This window comes from Plectrocnemia conspersa, unplaced genomic scaffold (genome assembly GCF_051122295.1).
Source record: "Plectrocnemia conspersa isolate PC_06_02 unplaced genomic scaffold, ASM5112229v1 ptg000011l, whole genome shotgun sequence".
NCBI classification, from domain to species: domain Eukaryota; kingdom Metazoa; phylum Arthropoda; class Insecta; order Trichoptera; family Polycentropodidae; genus Plectrocnemia; species Plectrocnemia conspersa.
Genome location: NW_028277175.1, coordinates 4,082,230 through 4,103,386, shown reverse-complemented (window position 1 = coordinate 4,103,386; position 21,157 = coordinate 4,082,230). Strand labels below are relative to the sequence as shown.

Genomic DNA, 21,157 nt, shown 5'->3' with positions numbered 1-21,157 from the left:
GGCCGGCGCCGTTTACAAAGCTTTCACACGTAGCCGGTCTCTGGCCGGCTTCTGGTCGGTTTCTTCCCAACCCGACCTATACCCCGTCAACTGGTGCCAGTAATTTAGGATTAACGGCTTCACATAAGTCCTTCCACACATTTCGCGTTATTTTTTTATTTTTGTATGTATTCTACTAAGATAATTAAAAGAGATTACATTAATATAATTAAAATTTCGAGGTCTATTTCTTCCGCTATTGCCTAAACACGAGGAATATATATTATATTTTATTACAAGATACCACAATCACTGTCAACGGCCCGGTTCATGTTTGAGTTTTACCCCCACCACACTCAACTCGGTACCCGGCGCCGGACAGTTTAGTGAGCGCGGCCGGCGACAACCCGGCAGTCAGCGTCAGACCGGCGCCGGGTAGATTTGTCCGGCACGTCTGAAATGATAGATTGCCCGGTGCCGGGCAAATCCACCCGGCACGTGTGAAACCGGCCTAAGAGCTTGCCGGTGAAGAGTAAATTTTGTCACGCCAGTGCTACTCAAGTGCCGACCAGTTTTGGCCATAACAAATCTAAATCGGCCCCCATACATTATTTGAAGTTTTGTTTTACCTTGATGATTATTATGATTTTTGCCATAGTCGGGCTCCTCAAGAAGAACGGGCTCCGGGATTTTTCTTCGTAACCTATAAATTAAGTTTTAAATGCTCGCCGCCGCTCTATAATTTGACAACATATCATGATGTCACATCGCCGTAGTCGTATTTTTATTTGTTTAAACATATCGCATCCTGTTACGTACAACCCATAAATTAAGTTTTAGATGCTCGCCGCCGTTTTAATTATTATTTAAATGTTTCTCAAACTCCTGGTATAATGACATTATATACTTTCGATGTCACGTAGTTCAAACCCGTGTATATAATTAATATATTTAATAAAACTGTGGTGTTTAGTTAACTCTATGTGGCCGTTATCGCCAACCAACCTCCGTTCCGCGAGTTGTTGATCCTCCGCGACCCGTTGTCATGCCGCCCCCGTTGGCCCTAAGTCCACCCCCGTCAGCCTAGTCATTACAAAAACACAGAACCGTTAAGCCGGTCGAGCGAAGCTGAGCTCTGATTTTGAAAATATATTTCATGAAATAATACATTTTTTGATATTCAATTGTTGAATTTTAATTGTGATAATTGATTTTAGACTGTTTTGTTTTTGTTATTGCATAACAATGTCACCAATACGACAAAATATTCGTCGTCGAGTCGTCGGACAAACATCAATCGCATTGGATCGAACATTGAAAGATTTACATGGAAACGAACAGCCGTTCGGTGGTGCGCTAATATTAATTGCAGGTAATTTTCGTCAGACGTTACCTGCTATATAATACCATGTTTAACACCAGCTCATGAACTGAATGCGTATTTAAAAGCATCGAATTGTGGAGACATGTTAATAAATTTACATGACGACAATCATGCCTGTTCTGCATAACGTTTTCCAAAGCAATTATTGGATGTTGGAAATGGCAAAGTTACAATTAATGAATCAATATATTACCAACCGATTTTTATACCAATGATTCCAACCGCATACCAATGATTCCAACAGATATGCCATTCCTATTCAAATGAATGCAATTTCCAATTAAACTGGTTTTTGAAATAACGATAAACAAATTACAAGGTCAATCGTTGCAAGTATGTGAATTGAATTTGGAGAATCCATGTTTTTCTCATGGTCAATTATACGTTGCATACTCCCGTGTAGGAAAACGTAGCGATTTGTATGTATATATGCGCCAAATGGAATCATTAAAAACATCCTATATCCCAGAGCATTGCAATGATCTTAAAAGTAAAAATTCATATTGTACACTAAAGCTGAAGAAGAATATATACTGAAATTTAACAATGGCGAAGCATTGCCGGGTCCGCTAGTTCTACTGTATAATACAAATTGCATCCAGCGGATATCGATCAAACGGCTTTGTATTATCAGTCCACTTCAACCCTTTTATATTCTTTATCATTTGTGTTAAATTATCAACTTTATCTACAATGATTGGCTTCTGCAAAATATTCGTTTTATCCGCTATGACACATACATATGTATGTAGTTCACTTCATAATCTTACCACACTTATCTTATTCAGTTGAGCCGAGCTTTTCATTACGTCGCGAGACGCTACGAGCGCAGGGTATCGATCCTCGCTAATCAGAATATCGATTCGGAAAGAGAATGAGTTATATATAAGCTTTTGTCTGAGAGGAAGTAGACAATTAAGGCACTACAATCATCAAACATCCGCCGACATTATGATACGAAGGAACTGGCTCATTCGTTGCACCATTATCGCCACTACATTGATACTGTTCTTCGTGTGTTTTCATCTGATGGTCAGTAAAGGTTCGGTGGAGTACATAGAAGCCAGTGCCCAAGACACTCTACCTACTTCACAACTCAAAGAGAATCTAATATGGACGATCCTTACAGATGAGAGCAACAATATCAACTCTAACGAACTTACACAAATACCACATAATACTAATACATTAAGCAGTGATAGAGAAAACAATACTAACAGTTCAATAGTGAGTGTAGTGTCAGATGTTTTACACGAAGAGTATGTTTCTAGCATGACTGTGGCTGCAGCCTCAGACGACACTGTGCTAAATGAACGAACTTTGGAGTGGCTCAAGTTCATTTTGAACTGCAAAAACCGCAGCTTCGAGCCTTTGGTTAGGCAGAGAGGCGAGTACTGGGTGCTGTACAACTTCGTAAAGGCTGAGCATGGACCTTTGGGGTGCCATGAAACTGTCACTTACACCACCCATGGCGACTACACCTTCATGGAAAACTTGGTGCCTCTGATCAAAAAGTACGTTGTGTCAATTTGTTTTTTTATCCCCAGATAGCATATTAAAGTGACATTGTTTAGATATGTATAAATGGAATGCAGTAGCGTAGCTAGGGTATGTGCCGCCCAGGGCGATCCATAAAATTGCCCCCCCCCCCATACATTTTTCGCAAGGTTATAAAATCAGCTTTTCTTAAAATAATAAATTGGTAATTATTAAGATCTTGTTATTCGTGGATTTATATATGTTTTAGTGCATTCAGGGTTAAAAACCACACTAGACGATCCCATCGCGAATATGCTACCCCCAAGCAAGTGCCGCCCGGGGCGGCCCGCCCCCTCCGCCCCACCATAGCTACGCCACTGATGGAATGTAACTCATACATAATAGTAACAATGATGTATTAACATTTAGGGAGCGTTCTTCTTTATTATGACCCTTGTTAACCTACAATTTTCGACTTATACCGATGAGCTCTTTTAAAACTTTTTTCTTGTAGCATTATCTTTTTTATTAAATTATTTATTTACGATGTCCTACAGATTTTTAATCGGATTTATGACTATGGCGATTCGTATTTTTTTGCTACACATTGTATTAAATATGGTTCAGTATTTTATCTTGTATTCTGCTGATATCGCAATTTAGATGTGATATTAATTATTGATAACTGAAGTTATCTGTAACACAAAGATTGAAATACTACGAAAAATAATAAATGATAAATATTGGGTTTAACTAGAGAATTTGATGAATTTCATTGGTAACGGGAAAGAAAATTTAAACAACCACTCAAAACGAACAGAATTTATCGGTTGAAAATAATTTGATAACTAAATAATTCCGTCCAGCAAAGGTTAATTCATATATTTTATGTATCTATTATATAACATTATTTAACTTCTATAATTTTTTCCAGTAGATTTTTAAACAAAGTTTTTTTATTAAAAAAAAATATTAGCTATATGAAATTTTTTTTTTTTATATATTTAATAATGAACATTTTTGATTTCTTTACAATTTTTCAAGATTTTTTTATTGTTTTATTTATAAAATAAATGTCAAAAGTTCTGTACATAAAAATGTGTAAAATAATTTTGAATTTAAATTTATAGTCATAAATTTCTTATTGAAATATTTGGCTTCTTTACTTCTTTTCCTTTTCATTTTTAATAGCCATTTAAATATAAACATTTTTTTTTTTAATATTTTTATTTTTATTATTTCTCTATGTTTTTTTAATGAAACTACGATTTTTTTTATCAAGGGCCATTTTGAAACAATATGGCGGATCAGGCTAATTAACAAATACATACAACAATATTTTTCTATTAGTTTCATTTTAATATGAATTAAACTTAGGCAGTACTCGTGTCCTCGATTTCATTATATTCCACTTTAAAGACAAAAATTTAGGTAAATTTCTATATATAAAACTGTCTAAAAAATCTTTTTTTCATTATTTCGGGCTTCTAACCCTTAGAGGTGTGACTTCGTAGCCAGTAAGACGCAGGTGGATACTAGTGAAAATTGTATTAGATATATTGCATACTGCGACAGACTTTGATGGGCGAGATGTTTTTCTCCGAGCAGTGGTGGAGAAGCTGGCGCAGGGATGATGTCCGTGAAAGATCCCTAGATTGCTGTGGCAGCGAAAGTACAACAGAGGTTGATCCCTTTCAGGACGTTCATCACTGTATGCTGTCCGCGGGCCAAATCTGCTAGTCTTTTCAAGTGTCTGTATTGGCGACCAGTCTTATGTATACAGGGCTGCAATGCTTGCTGTCCAATTACAATCATCCAGTCAATCGTTGCACTTGCTTCTTAGAACAACGAACTATGTATACGCATTTGCTTGATGGACATCTCCGAGGTTGTGCAACGGGAATGTTGTGGCCTTATGGTGCTTTTTTTTCTTCCGATGATATATTGTTTCCCGTGACCGTTTCGTAACAAATAAACATTCATTCAATGCACCGAAGAATCCTTGCGTATTATTTATGGCAAACCACTTTATTCTAGTCGTAACGAGGGTCTTTTCATTTTTGGTCACAGTCGTAACGCAAGTTTCAAGAATAAGATTCCCCCCCAAGGTCCCACTATTATTTAGTTTATCCTTATTGATGAATCATTATTTTTGGTCGAAAGAATAGGATCCACCACAATTATTATTGCATTATATATTATAAAACATTTTTAAATTTGTTACATTTTTCTCTAGTATTTTTTTAAACATAGTACGCTTTTATTTAAATTCAGAATATTTTTTAAAATTATTATATGATTTAAATTATTATTATAAATTTTTTTTTACCTTTCTACATTTTTTTACTGTGGTTAAAATTATTTTTTATCGGTCTGGCCCGCCATTTTGAAACAAAATGGCGGGTCAGATTGACTAACGAACTTTTATGTCATAAAACCGTTTATAAATTATTATTTTTTGATTTTATTTTATTACATTTTTTAATAAGTTTATTTATTTACTTTTTTTTAAAAGTGCTTTGAATCTTCACATTTTTTATTAGTAGCTATTATTTAAAAAGATGGCGGATCAGACAGGCTAACGAACATAACCGATATATTTACTTCGAGCTAGTTTCGCTTAGACATGATTTGAGCAACGGCAGTTATCGTGTACTCAAATTGCTTTAAATCCCACAATATAGACAAAAAATTCGCCTGGTCCAAGGGCCCGCAAGATTAATGTACATTTCTGTAAAAAAAATTAATATTAGTCACTATTTTGAATAAAAGATGGCGGATCAGACTATCAAATTTCGCCATTTTATTTATAAGATTTGTTTTTAAAAGTAGTTTAATTTTGATGTGCTACTGCGGTTGTAGTCACGTCATAAAAACCGTTTAATCCTACATAAAATGCCAAAATAGGTATAAAAAATTTTTTGGGATAAGTGGGGTTAAGAGTCCCTCTGCAATATAAATGTTTTTTAATAGCCAATTTAACACTTAATGCGTTTGTTGTCGAAACATAACATTAACGTAAATAATGGTTATCTGTTTCACGTTGTATTTATAAATATAAGTAACATTTTCATTAATTGTTATCAATAAGATCAATAGTCTCTTGAGTGTTTATTGATTGTTCAAATATATTAAATTAATACATCAATGTAATATATCCATTTATTTATATACAAAATATACTAATACCTATGTCGAGAAAACCTAAAATCGAAATTATATATAAAAGAAATTAAAAAAACGACTAATCGTATCATTGCAGATTTTTATTAACGGTATCCATTAACAGTTCCAAAGTGAATTAATTAACTAACAATAAAAATAAAGACAACATTCTTAAATTCATTTCGACCATTAAAAGGCGTGACAATTAGAAAACTTAATTTTGCTTTTGCTATTTCAGATGGGAAAACCCGATCAGCGTTGCTATCCACGCACCAGGAACTGACATGGACGGAACGGTCAGCACCATTCGTTTTCTGCGAGACTGTACTGAAAGTGATCTCATCAAAATTTACGTGACGTTTCACGTGTTCTTTAGCAATACACACATTCCTAAACAAGTATGTGTCTTAACATATCTCATATTTATTTTTATCAGCGAGGATCGGGAATTATCTTATCTCACTCTCATATCAGTTGTACTATAGTTTTTTCCACAATGTTTTTTTTATGTATCAGCAATTGTATTGTTAATGGTAACAGATCCATTTACCTATTTGTAAGATTGATATTCTAAAATTAATCTCATTAAATTTGTTGAATTTGTCAACAACTCATCTTGTATTACTGTATAACATATGTATGTATATAAAGTAAAGGTCCCAGCGCACTACCTTAAGGTATATTGTTGAGCATATACTTTTTATCAAGTAAACTTTCGGTTGAATTCTTGGATTGTAGCTGGATCAGGATTGACGTGAATTAAAAAGCGGCTGTTTCTTTAGTTTTTTATGATCGTCTCGGTATTTACTCGGCATAGCTTAGCTTAGTTGAACTATCGTGTATCTCAAGTTGATAGCAAAGGTAATTCTTACATGTGGCAGTTCCAAATAAAAGATCCTGATAAAAATGTATGTAAGAAAGTGTCATTATCTCACTATTTTTGCGCTTATAAATATAGATGAAATCATATCGTTCGTTTCTACTCTCAACCTTAGAGTTAATGCGACGATTCGGAGTGGAAATAGACTTTTATTGTATGTTAATTTTCTTATAAGAATATACTTTTGCGTAGCAGTCATAATTTACAGAGCTGGTCACTAGTCGTTAGCCACATTCCTTCTGGACAATCCTTCAATTCTGTCCATTAGAAAGCTCTCCTAATCCGTCCCAATTCCTATACGTCACGGGCGTTTGTTTTAACGTCGGTGTGACGAATAAGCTTGTTCTGCAAGTAGCACATATTTTTATTACGATTTTAATGAGTATGTGGGACAAATTTTATTCTTACGCTTAACGAATGTTTCCGACGATAAATACTGACATCTATGTTTTTAATTCAGATACCAAATATGACGGAGCTGCTTCAAGAGTCCTACAATTGCTCCTTACCAGTTCCATATAAAGTGAATGTGAGCAGCCTATATAAATCTCAGAAGAATCTGTTTTACCCAGTGAACGTTGGTAGAAACGTCGCTAGGGAATCTGCCCTAACGCATTATGTTTTAGCGTCGGATATCGAACTATATCCTAGTCCCATGTTAGCCGAAAGATTTTTGAACATGATCGCGAGAAGTGAGCCGCCATTGAACAACACAAATCCTAGGATTTTTCCGATTAGTATTTTTGAAGTGGAACATAATCAGTCGGTTTGTATAAATTTAATTTGATAAGATAAAATATTATTTTTTATTTCATATACTTTTCAGATACCGTCAGATAAAACCGAACTGATGGCAATGCTAAAAAAAGGTGTAGCGATTCCTTTTCATAAGAGAATGTGTAGCGGCTGTCACAAGTTACCAAAGGGCGAAGAATGGATGAAAACTAATGAAACGCAACGTGAGTTGAATTAGTTTTTGCACGTTGGTGTTAATTGTCAGTCTTTTGAGTGGTATCGCCGTACATGTACGGCGGTCAATTTTTCACTGTTTTAAGGTACCTTAGATAGTTATATAATTATATACCTAACTGAAAAAAATAAAAAAACATTATATTTATTATTAAGTATTATTTTTAAACTTGCTTTAATTTAATTTAAAATAATTTAAAAAAAATGTAATAAAAAATATGTTAAATAAGTGTTAAAATAAATAAATTAAGCATACTATTACAAAAAAGTAGTAAATTAAATCAATACAATTTTTATTAGTTAAAATTCACGTACAGGTTTTTCTTTTGAGTTCATGAAACGCTTTTTATATTTTTTTAATTAACTTATTTTCAAAATATTCAGAAATTGTGTTAATGATTAATTTCATAATAATGTCCATTTTTAAAGTTGTTATACACACATTTTCTTATATATTTATTGTAAATCTTTTGTTGCAACACGACAGGCTTTAATCTAATGAGTTACAATAGGATAAACATAATAAACTCAATATTTATTTTTTAAATCAGTGACATATTTTTTGTTAATTATAAACTATTATAGCAGTTTAAAATCCATAGATTATCTTTTTTGGGGTTTGAATCTGAAGGGTGTGAGCTTTTTAAATTTCGTAAATGGGTTGGTAACTATGTGGTGCGTAAGAATTCTCTTTTCGTTGTTTAAGTCGTCATTATAGTGACCTCTAAATTGTGACTAATGGCGCAGGTGTTTGACAACCCCACACTTTGATTTTGTGCTATACCTACATATCTCATCAGACTTTTGGAACAGGTGGTTTTGAATGCTGGATCTAACAACTCTAATGCTGCAATTCTGTACAACTGATATCTAGTACAGTACAGTCCAATGGTTTTATTGCATATTTTTTGGTTCGGTACTGGATCTCGTTGAAAGCAAAAAACTTCACTGGTTCTTAGTAAATTGTGAGGCACACATATATTCGTTTATACACCTCAACAGATCTTTCATAAATAATTTCGATGCAATGATTATGGGTGATCCCGACAGTAATAAATATAAAAATAACTAGATATTTTTGTTTCAGATTTTTCAGTTTTTCATATTGGTAAACGACTCGGACAGTTTGTCCATTGGGAACCGATTTTTATAGGAACAAATGCTGAACCATTTTATGACGAAAGACTAAGTTGGGAAGGTAAAAGTGATAAAATGACTCAGGTAAACATTGACAAAAATTAAATACATCATTATTTATTAGCTTTAATATTTAAAAAATATTACAGGGCTATGTGTTATGCGTAAAGGACTACGATTTTATGATACTGAACAACGCCTTTCTTGTGCACCGTCCTGGCATCAAGACGACGACTAAGGATTATAAAAGGAATACCTTCGTCAGGAAAACGAATCAACTGATTCGTAGCTCCATTTTGCCGGAACTAAAAATTTTATACGGCACGAAACAAGGTTGTGCTACATGATTAAGGTTTTCAATGACATCGATCGTCCTAGCCCATGACAGTATTTTAGTGAATATGTATTTATAAATGTATGAATGTGGGTATTGTCGAGATGATTGATTAAAGAAATCATGTAAAAGTTACAGCAAAATATTTTTTGTTCTCCTCTCACTCTTCGACGATCGATATATTAGCTTGATTACTACCTACATTGAGCTCACAACCAGTGGAGCTAGCCAAATCAACGTCGTTGATCCAGTACGAAACTTTCAGACCGACACCATCAAAGCATTTTGATTCATCGATTTTTGGACTAGCCGAGCTGTTGCTTTTGTACCACCAAGAGTAAACTTGATCTTCGAGAGCTCTTGGAGATTTTATGACTCAGATCCACAGCACGAATGATTCATTCGTATATATATATATGAGGTCTTATTCTTAAAACTCATGTTAATTTACTATGACCAAAATGATCATCCATCAACAAGGAAACGAGAAAATAGCGTAAAGCATTTTAGAACCAGCAATAGCCCTCGTTTGGACCAGAAAAATCACATAAATAACACTCAAGTGTTCTTACTGTAAATATTCTCCGTCATTGAAAGAATATTTCTTAGTTGCGAAACGATCCACAAGATTGCAGTATACGACCTTGGACAATGCCCATCAAGCAAATGTCACTTTCTAAAGGCCTATACCTATTTCGCTGTTCTAAGAAACGAGTACATCTATTGGATGGATGATCGTTGCATAATTGTGATTGCTCAGCAAGCTTTGCAGCTCTGGATACTTAAGCCTGGAATCCGATGAGGACAGGGGGTCGTTCTACGTCTTAATCCGTTGCTCAAACCACTGCCATTACCAGTACTAAGGCCCTACGAGTCCAACCCAATGGGTGGCATCCAGCTTTTAAGGGCTGGATGAGCGGGAGCTTCCCCCCGTAGTACTACGTTATTTTTGCAAGAGTTTCATTAGTGTTTCTCTCGAGTGTTTGTGGGAAACGTTCTCCTGACACCTGCGTACTATGCTTAGCTATTCGCCCTCGCTTTAGCTTTGCTTGCTCCTGTAGTTCCGTTTTTCATCCTTGGAAGTCGCTTTCGTGCTTCCTCCGATCCAGTTCGGTCCCCGAACCTTAATGGCCGGGCCCTTTTAGCCTGCTGGTTGGAATTTACAGTGCTTCGCTCGTCATTGGAAGTCCAAAGGACGCTTCCTCGGTTGAGTGTTCACGAGTTGACTTCCCCTTGAGACCTGGGGTTTTTCAGGCCCCAAAGAGGTCCCTCACTCTCCCACACTTTTATCGGCGTGCTCCAGCGTGTGGTCGGTCTGGCGCCGAATCCGACGAGGAGAAGGCAGTCACAAGCGGTCACTTGCAGACTCCGGCAGACACTCAAAGAGACTAGCAGATGCTCGTCCGTCCGCCGATAACATACTGTCATGGACGCTCGCACCAGAGAAGGATCAACTCTACCATACGAGTACCGTAGCAAAGAGGGATCAACTTTCGCTGTACACCCGCCGCCATGCTACCTACAAGATCTCTGAGGACCTCCTACGGACATCATCCATACGCCAGCTTCTTCACCATCGCTCGGAGAAAATTTGTAACTCTAACTAGTGTGTCAAACATACATAAATATGCATGCTATTGTATTTTACAAAATATAATAATGTTTTAAAGTCATACTTATGTATGACTTTAATACATTATAAGTATAATTATTTATGTTATATTTTTAATTAAATAAAAATATTTTATATAAATGTGATTTATATTAAATCTGTATTTAATATAATTTTACTGTAAGGCCGATAGGAGTATTTTAAGTCATGAATTTAAAATAATAAATATTATTCAATGAGTGATTCCATCTGTGCGTTGAGCTAGTAACTATAAAATACTATATTTTAACTTTGACCCATCTTTACTTAATTAATTTAGAAAATAAGTTTTATGTATTAATAATTCCTCGAAATTTTTTATATATTTTTCATAGATATGTTCTATAAAATTAGAATTTTTATTATTTGTTTCATATATTTTATACTAAACATAAATATATTACTATAAAATTTTCTATAATCACGATTAGGCAACAAATCAAAATATCTGCTGTCACTGTCACTATCAGCATTTTTCGCACATTTCGCCTATTTGCCATCGCTCTTAAGAATATAATTAATTCTATTTCTATATAATAAATTATAATGAGATGAACAGTTGATCATATATATATATATATATATATATAATTAATTTCGACACCAAAATATTATGCTCACATTGAAAATAAATAGTAAACAATTTAATAACACAGTGGTTTTTAATCCCTTTTCGTTGTTTAATCTTTCAATTGTTAAATTAAAAAAGTATTAATTGTATTAAAAATAGTTAAAATATGTTTTTATTATTTTTTATTTTATCCTACGGATGTGGCATTATATACCTAAAACTAGGACGCCACATCCTTTGCTAATCACCGAAACGTTGAATACTATCCTGCTAGGTGATATAAATTTTATATTAACTATGATCGGTGCAAATTGATATATAATACATATTTGTATGTAATGTTTAAAATTGTAAACGTTTCTTAAATGTGACACGCTGAAACTGATAATCAATATTTAATTATTAAAGCACAAATTTATGTTTTTTGCAAGGTTTTGACAAACGGTGAATGGGTTTATGTTGACCAATTTTGGTCATATAAAAAATCCCCGCACTCTAATATACGCTGCTGTCACATGTTTTTTTACTCTAGGGTGACAATCCGTAATTGATTTAATTATCTAGTGTTTTTACGATCTTTTTGCGCGAATAAATGAGAACAAAAATCTTTGCTGTAAGCACGAAAATGGCATTGCTTTGAAAAAATACAATTATATTGCTCCAGTTGTGGCAAACTGTTTCTAACCTAAGTAGTTTTCACGAGGCGCGTATGGTGAGATACTATTCCTTTCTCTCGCTCGCGTGCTAAGTGACGAGAGTGAGTGAGAAATAAGGTCATGCATCACTTAACACGCGAGCGAACGAAATAGAAAGTATCTCACCGTACGCGCCTGGTTTTCATGAAGAATCTCATAAACGTCAATCGAAAGTCTGCGGCTATCTCTATTTCTGAATGTTTTCGTATAGCGATTTTTATCGGGCTTTAATCACAAAAACTGTCAACAAAAACAGTTGTAGATAAAATGATCTATAAAAAATATACAAAAAACATATTGTTGGTGATTTTTTTAAATTTTATGGTATATATATATATATATATTTTAGTATATATTTATAGTATATTTAGCATTTTACTGATTGCTCTATTCTCGCGTGCGTATTTATTGCAGTATCGACTCCGACAAAATTTTATTGCTTTTGACGTGAATTTTTGATTTCTGAGAAGTGATAATTGTTTTTGTGCTTTCCTATTGAGCAAAATTTGGTTTGAATACACTTTGACCAATACTCTTATATTAAAAGTCCGAATACACCCTTTCAATCTAAAAAGTTCCGAGAATGTTTTTAAGATACATATGTAAGAGAATATTTGGTTATTATTTGTTCTTGTAACTCAACACATTTCTTTTAAGAGCGTTGTTATATAAGTTGCTAAATTTTTACAGAAAGTTGTATTCGCTGAACATTTCTTTAAACTACTGAAGAATGCTGTCGAGTTCCAGTTTTGGGTTCCGGAACGTCTTCGAGAATCAAGATCGCGTCCTTTTCTGTTGCCAGTTATGAGCCGGGACACTAGCCGACTCGCTTGTGGCTGTCGCCATCCGGCTCCTTACATTGATCAATTTTATGTCAGATACGATTAGCTGGTCTGGTTCGTATAATTTCATTTTATTATTTTATGATCTTTTTCTTACTATGTATTATTTTTTGTGAGTATTTAGATAAAAATATTGCTTTTTTTACCATAGTGAAGCATTGGGATAACCTGTTAAGTAGCAGTGGTCTTAATTTAATTTAAATAAATAAAAGTTCTCTTACTTTTCCCTACAGAATATCACATTATTAAAGATTTAGACTTATTTATTCGAAATACAAAATTCAATAATCAGAGTGATATTATACCAGAATTTTAATCAAATCTCGGTCAGAATAAATATCAAATGGCTAGAATAAAAATAGCATACGGTCAGAATAAAAATATAGGATGATCACAATTAAAATAATGAATGGTCATAATTATATTATTTAGGACAAAAACTCTCGGTTTTTGTGTGTGATCCTATCCTTTACGCTATTGTCTGGTTTTCTTGTTGATGTATGAGCATTTTGGTCACAGTAAATTAACATGAGTTTTGAGAATAATCTATGTGTGATCGATTCAAAAATATTTCGCTTGTAACTAAGCTAGTGTAAGTCAGAACAGTGAACACGCCATGAATAACTTTTTACGAATATATTTAATGGATGTAGGATGCGAAAGTATTCAAAGTGATGAACGAAGCGGGAATAACGACAGAGCGGCGGTGGAGATCAAGCTTAGCTTTTTGTGTTCACAGCCTTAAAACACATTGATAATGACCTTATATTATTATGCCGATCATATAATAATATAAAACTGACTTTAATGTTAAAATACAGATCATATAATATAAATACTGACAAATGAAAAAATGATTGTGACCATTTAAAAAAATAATTCTTACTATTTAATACAAATTCTGACTAGTCTAATTTAAATTCTAAACATTTATTTTAAGACTCGTATAATATAATATAAATTCTGACCCAACTTCACAACATGATTTTTATATGCAAGGGGTTCATTCATGGAATAGATTATTTTTTAAATGGATAAAATTGTATAATAGTCAAATAATAAGTTTAAAATGTTGCTAACCCCCATTCTAATTTGAACAACATTTACAAGGAAATGTTAACTATCATTTTTCAATTCCAATTAGCTACACATATATATTAAAAAAAATAATAGTTCATTCCAAGAGCAAGTTTTACACAAAAACACATTTTTTCGTATCAAGGAAATATATTTAGATGTCCGTGATACCAGGGTCAACTGGTTCCTTTCCCTCAAAGGTCATCTATTTACTTTTTTAGATGTATTTTCATTTTATTTTTTATTATAAAGTAATTATTCCTATTGCTTCGACAATATTGAATATTGTAGCTTGAACTTATAATCTAAAATCTTATGAACTAATATGTAATATATTAATTGATTATTTTTTTCTCTTTAAAGCAATTAATATTATTAACGCCGATTCAGGTCGATTTTTAGCACCAATGTATTCATAACCAGTTTAACGAACAATGCTATGGTGAATCTTCACTATCGGTCAGTTACGCACAACCATCCTCGCGAAGAGGATCTCCGAGAGTCGATATTAAGACTTTCAATTTCAATTTAATCTAAGTGTTTAAAAAATTGATCAAAATGAAAGCAGTATTTTTTACGGCTATTGTCGGCGTGATTTGCGTCGTTTATGGTAAAATTGCAATAATTATATCATTATTAATTAATAAATAAATAATTTTTCTCTGTAAGCAAATAAAATTAATAGCTATGATTTAATATTTTAATGACTTTATGTTTTATTTGTTGCGCAAATAGTGTTGTGAAATAAATACACAGGATAAAAAGTATTGTATGAATTTAAATTAATGCAAAAGTTATAGATCAGTATTTTACGTTAACACATACTTAGTTATTAAAATCATGTTCTCTAAAAACATCCATATTTATGATTATTATCATAATTAATTGCTTACGTGACATTACTAATATCATTATATAACACATTTGATATTTAGCAACATGTTTAAATATCAAAGATTCAACTTTGGATACACGTACATAAATTTATTGCAATGAGTGTTTTTATACTGTTGTTAAATAAAATGTGTTGGTATTCAAAGAAGATTGGTCCGGCCAAGGCCGGTGCATAATGTGTCAAGTATTGTGGAAAACTTGATGCTGTTTTTATTTTTCTCCTTATTTTATCCGAGGTTTTTCCAATGTTGTGTAGGTCAAAGGTATAACCAAGATAGAACACCGCAATCCAGATATGAACCTGAACAATCGCAGAGGGTTGTGAAAGCTAGCGGTGATTGTCCAGAGAAAAACGCCAGATTTCCCGTATCGGCGCAGTGCGACAAATACATCGAATGTCGGGTAAGAAAGTTGTTCTTGAACTATTGTGCAACTGTATTCTTGTGAAATATTTATTGAGAAGAAGAAAAAATGCACATACGCAACGATTCAATGTATGTAGAAATTATTACAATACGTGATAGATGAATATTGAATATAAAGTAATGATAAAAAAAATCGTGGGTATTGGATATAATAATTGAGCAAACTTTTTTGAACATTGAATGTATTTAATTTTATAGTAATTTTAATAAAACTTTAAAGGCAGACAGAGATTTAATACATAATTATATTAATTAAAACCAAACTAATCAAACCCCAGCGTTTATCTACTGATCGGTTCTTATCTCGACTTTAATTAAAGTAAAACAATTTCAAGAAATGTAGTTTCATTCTTTACATAGGTTAATATCAAGTTGAGATATGCCTTATATTACTAACATTTAATTAAAAAACATTTTAGAATAACATTTCTTAACTTTTTACCACATTAAATACATTCAGTCAAATCAAGCACTCAATGGTATTACGTAGTTTTATGATTCGTAGACGTTTGCAGATTGTGATCCATATTTTAAGGATTATCCGCATAAACAATCTTAGACTTCTATATATACATATGTTACCTGTATAAATATAGAACAAATAGGTATTTATAAGACTAGTCTTTTCAAGTAAAAAATCATATGTTCTTCAAAAACCCACTTTAAATTCAGACGTAGCAAAAAAAATAAATAACCCAAAATTATCAAAGCCTAGAATTTATTTAGTGACTGATAATTTATTACGAAGTTTGCTTATTTTCTTGATTAATACAAATAATTCAATGCAGTAACTAATATCGAAATATATTTTTTCTAAAAATAAATATCTCGACTATGTCAGATTCGGCATATTGTTTCAAAGTGGCGACTATACAATAAACTAAAAAAAATTGGAAACCCGTTAAAAAAATCCTATAGAAAAATGAAAAGAGATGTAAAATGTTTAATAAGAAAAATAAAAATAAATATTTATAATTTAAAATATATACAGGATATAACGGTTTTTGAGGACATGATAACTGCTGTCGTTTTAATCATATCGACATGAAACTTTCATAAAAAATATTTTTTTTTGCTAATTTTTGGTAGCCAACTTGATCCGCTATTTCCTTTCAAAATGGCGACTATTATTAAAAAAAATAAAAATATATTGCTCATTTAATAAAAATCTTAGATAAAAAAGTAATGAGATCTAAAATGTTCTATAGTACCAGAAATATTGATTAAATATTTTTTATTTAGATGGCATATTACGGTTTTTGAGGGCACGATAATTACAGCCGTTTTTTCGAAATGATATGAAACTTTCCTAAAAAATAGTTCTGAACAGACCATATAAATATTTTGGCTAATTTTTGATACACAACTTGATTAAAGAAAAAAAAAGATTTAAATGAAATATAATGTTTTTTGAGGACACGATATGTTAACCAGCTTGATCCACCATTTTGTTTTTATATGGCGGCTATACAAAAATTTTTTAAAATCTTACAGAAAAAAGTAAGGAGGTCAAACATGTTATTTAATAGAAATAATTATTATATAAATTAAAAATTAAAGAGCTTTTTAAATAAATAAAGATGTGTATCTTTATAATATACACAAAAAAATAACTAATTATTGCGGTATTTTCTAGGCGGATTTTTTTATACTGTCATATTTGCAATATGAAAAAACAAACGGTGTGTATTTTCAATGAGTTTTTTTTTATTTTTTGCAAGAAAACTGCAGTTATTTCATGTACTTTTTCAACTGTAGTTAAAGAGATTTAAATTGTTTTTTAATATAATATACCTATATCATTGCAAATATCAAATAATATTTTTACGGTGGATTTGATATCTTCTTATTATATTTTATCAGTAAAATAAGATTATATGTAAATAAATTATGTCTTCCATAGTTTTTCCAGAGATTCAGGAACATAATAATATTGTTTATATGATATATCCATAAAAAAATATATTACAAAACTATAGCATACATAATATATTTAAATTCCATAGGAAAATGTAGCTATTTTAGAGCAATGCGATAGTGATTATTTAAAGGTGTGGCCATAAAAACCGAATGGTGATTTTTACAACATTGCAATTTTTTTGCATATGGAAGCCTGGTTAAAGTACTATCGAAAAAAAATATAAATTTATAAATTTTCAATTTTTAACTCGTCTAAATTTTGACTTAACCTAAAAAAAATAAAAAAATTTAATCGTAATTTTGCGGAAAAAATCACTTACGTTTTTAGCTGTGTCTCCGTTCGTGTGCTAGATGGAGCGTTAATTCTGCAAGATTGAACAATTGGCAACAAAACATAATTTAAAGATTTTGCAATTTCCGTTTAAATATAGCAAAATTTGGCGTTCGCAGAAAAAAACAGCTGAAAAATAACACTATAAAATATTATTAACTATAAATGTTTAAAGAACATACACAACCTTACTTTTTTATATTAACAATATTGATTAATATAAATTATTTTTCATAAAAATGTCAGTATGTCTACAGATAAAAACGTGGTTATCCGTGGGTAATGCATGAAGCTAGCCGCGGGTGAAACAAAAACTAACCGAATACATATATCAATTATTTTTATACTTTAAAATAATTATATATACTGTCTCATTTTTAATAAATATATAATAAAGCATTGGTAATAGCTAGGGTAAACATATTATCTTAAATTGACAGTATCGTTATACAACGCTGTCATCGCCTTACGCGAACACCTTTTAATTCAAGGTGAATAAATTCAATAAACACTTTTCTCTATTTAGTTAGCATGTTATTGTAATTCACAATCATAGTTTTTTAGGAAGACATTATTTTTATAACTATAATTTATTTAAAACATGATGAACAGCAATTTGTTTGTGGAAAAATGTTATATTATAGAATATGTTTATGCATTATTTTATTTAAGGAAATCAGTTTCAATGTCTATCTGCGTCCTTCACAAATTTCTTCTAAATAGTTCTATAACTTATGACATAACATACGTGACACACTCTTGAGGTCAGAGAGAACAATTTCACTTTTTAACATTTACAATGCGTTGATGTCACCTCTGGTCCTTGTCTTGCAGCATCTCATCTCGATTTTGCAACGACCCACTTGCGCAAATTAACCCAAGGCGAAGAAGAGCAAACACCATATCAAATTATCGTATACTTTGACGAAATAAGACCGTTTAAGTCCCTGTAGAATATAATTATTTATGGAAAATATTTTTATATTATTTATAAATGATACTATATATAATATACATAATCATATTTTTTATTTTTTAGGATGGTGTTCCAGAAGAAAAGATGTGCCCCGATGGTCTCCTATTCCATGCCAATGCTTCTGTCTTCTCATATCCTTGTCAGTATCCAATAGATGTCAACTGCGTTGGAAGAGCAGCTACTCGTAAATATACATTTTTATTTTTTAAATTTGCATCCAAATAGAGTTGAATAAATTTTCAATTGCAGTCGATACATTAAAATAAAATCAAACATATTAAAAAGAATCATGAACTTTGCACTTTTAGATATAATTGAATAAAAATACACGTTTAAAACTTTGTATACCGATTTTTTTCTATTATTTTTAAAGGTTAAGCAATTACTTGTTTTTGTGGTAGTTCGACATTTATTTTTTGATATTAATGATATTATTATAAAAAATGTGTCTAGCCTGGCAGTGCAGTTTTGACATTGGCCGTATTTTTGTGCAATAATTAATAAATATTTGCGTATATTCTCACCGTAATATGTCACGTAGTCTTCAAGTCGAATCAAAGATCGCGTTGAACTATTGGGAATTCTACACGCCCACAAACATATCTTTATGGCCAAGACACTTAGATCAACCTAAGTAGTAAGCCAATTTGTTGTCAAGCAATTAGAATGATTAAATATAAATAATTTAAATCAATCAGCGTTTCGCTGGTCCTTCGATCTTTGATAGAACGGCCGTGTAGAAAGAAAAACCCACCGAATTTAAACAGGTAGTTTTAAGATTGAAGTGGCTGAAGAAAGTTATTCAGTGTGGAGTATTCTGGTTTATATACCCTTAAATATTCACAGTAAATATTCAAGTAAAATATTCGAACATAATTTTTATAATAAATTTCAGAACCAGCTAATCCTACTGAAGACTGCCCCCATCAGTACGGCTATTTCAGACGCAGTGCCAATCCATCCGAATGCGGACAGTTCACCAATTGCGTAGAGGGCCGCGGCTACGTGTTTGACTGCCCTGAGGGTTTGGCCTTCAGCGTCGACACATACCGCTGTGACTGGCCCGACCTGGTTCCGGACTGCGATGCTGAAGGTTTGTAGGCGTCTTCCAAATGCCACACACGATTACATCACCGATACTAATAACATTTCACTTTCACAGCATTCTTGGGATTCGCCTGTCCCCCCGAACCTAAGGACTCTTTCTTCGGAGCCTCCGCGCACAGATTCTTCAGAAGTCCCAGAGATTGTCAGAGGTATTTCGTTTGCGTCAGCGGAAAGCCTAGGCTGAACAACTGTGGAGAAGGAAACGCTTTTAATGAAGATATTCTGGCCTGCGATGGTATCGAAAACGTGACTGCTTGCGCAGGAACTCAATATTCCAAATCGCAACCTGATAACCTCAGATATGACGTCAGAGGAGGAAGTCGTTAGTATAGACTACATACGAAGAAATATATTACAGTAATTTATAATCGAATGCCAGTAAATTATATTAATTGTCTTGTATTATAAATAAATTTATTTGTTTGAAATTGTATTAAATTTCTAAAAAACACCAAGTTATGATTTGTCGATACTTAAATAAATGAAAAGACACACAACAGTTGTGAACATTGTGCAAAAATTCAATATTCTATTTTGCCGATGGTTATCTTATGATGGTTATCTTGAGCCATAATGTCTCAGTGCCCCATAAATAATTATATATTAGTCAATAATAATGAGTTTTTTAATGCACCTCTTTGATGAAGGTCTACATTGACGCTATAAAACATAAAATAAATCGTCAGTAAATAATACATTTTTAAGGAAAATAAAATAAATAGTTGTAAATATAACTAAATGATTAGTAGACGTAACAAAAATCTATTGCTCATTTGCCATGTGGTCAATTATTGTTAAATAGTTGTAAGGTGACACATCAACTGTTAAGGCCAAAATGTTTCGAGATTACGAATCACTCAGGTTAGCTTTGGGTTTTAACAGCACATGGACGTTTTACAGCTATAAATAATTTAAAAACTAACCATTTATTGTAAGTATCGATCATCATATACTAAATTCCGATTAGTGGCGTAGCTAGGAAGGGGACCACCTCAGGTGGCATTTGCTTGGGGGCGGAATATTCACGATGTAAATACCGTTCATGTAGTGTGGTTCTTAAACTGAATGCGCTAAAAATATGTATCCACGAGTAGCTTCTTAGCTAAGTTGAGTATGTTGCAAACATTAAACAAGTACTGATTTTATGAGCTGGCTGGTCATAAAATGTCTCCCCTATATATAAAAATAATTTAACCGGCATGAAAATTTGGCCAGTTTCTTTGAATCGGTAAAGTCGAAGTTACACCAGATGTTCCCCATTGCTTATTCGACTCAAACAAACAATCCTAAAAATAATAAAATGGGGGGGGGGGGGGACAAAGTTAAATATCGCCCCGAACG

The 21,157-nt window shown here is 32.5% G+C and overlaps 2 protein-coding genes across 3 annotated transcripts; both read left to right on the top strand.

The window, feature by feature from the left end:
- Nucleotides 1-1,234: 1,234 nt before the first annotated feature.
- Nucleotides 1,235-9,462, top strand: LOC148229157 (beta-1,4-glucuronyltransferase 1-like). Of its 2 annotated transcripts, XM_088198496.1 has the most exons (7): nucleotides 1,235-1,351; nucleotides 2,635-2,877; nucleotides 6,246-6,405; nucleotides 7,348-7,653; nucleotides 7,714-7,846; nucleotides 8,944-9,077; nucleotides 9,143-9,462. In XM_088198496.1, exons 2-7 carry the CDS (start codon nucleotides 2,636-2,638, stop codon nucleotides 9,338-9,340), a joined length of 1,173 nt encoding a protein of 390 aa, XP_088054622.1. In that variant the 5' UTR covers nucleotides 1,235-1,351; nucleotide 2,635; the 3' UTR covers nucleotides 9,341-9,462. The 2 variants fall into 2 exon arrangements, with proteins under 2 accessions (XP_088054622.1, XP_088054621.1); XM_088198495.1 differs by lacking the exon at nucleotides 1,235-1,351 and having other exon boundaries at nucleotides 2,156-2,877.
- A 5,151-nt stretch (nucleotides 9,463-14,613) lies between these two features.
- On the top strand, nucleotides 14,614-20,244 carry LOC148229156 (protein obstructor-E-like). Its single transcript, XM_088198564.1, has 5 exons — nucleotides 14,614-14,773; nucleotides 15,314-15,459; nucleotides 18,773-18,893; nucleotides 19,605-19,802; nucleotides 19,872-20,244. Exons 1-5 carry the CDS (start codon nucleotides 14,722-14,724, stop codon nucleotides 20,141-20,143), a joined length of 789 nt encoding a protein of 262 aa, XP_088054690.1. The 5' UTR covers nucleotides 14,614-14,721; the 3' UTR covers nucleotides 20,144-20,244.
- The last annotated feature ends 913 nt before the right edge of the window (nucleotides 20,245-21,157 follow it).

Bases quoted from the DNA above. Each gene is read 5' to 3' on its own strand.
- LOC148229157 (XM_088198495.1), top strand. From the start codon at position 2,315: ATGATACGAAGGAACTGGCTCATTCGTTGCACCATTATCGCCACTACA. The intron at 2,878-6,245 runs GTACGTTGTGTC...TTGCTATTTCAG, and splicing joins TTGGTGCCTCTGATCAAAAA to ATGGGAAAACCCGATCAGCG. The intron at 7,654-7,713 runs GTTTGTATAAAT...TATACTTTTCAG, and splicing joins AAGTGGAACATAATCAGTCG to ATACCGTCAGATAAAACCGA.
- LOC148229156 (XM_088198564.1), top strand. From the start codon at position 14,722: ATGAAAGCAGTATTTTTTACGGCTATTGTCGGCGTGATTTGCGTCGTT. The intron at 18,894-19,604 runs GTAAATATACAT...AATAAATTTCAG, and splicing joins CGTTGGAAGAGCAGCTACTC to AACCAGCTAATCCTACTGAA. The intron at 19,803-19,871 runs GTTTGTAGGCGT...TCACTTTCACAG, and splicing joins TCCGGACTGCGATGCTGAAG to CATTCTTGGGATTCGCCTGT.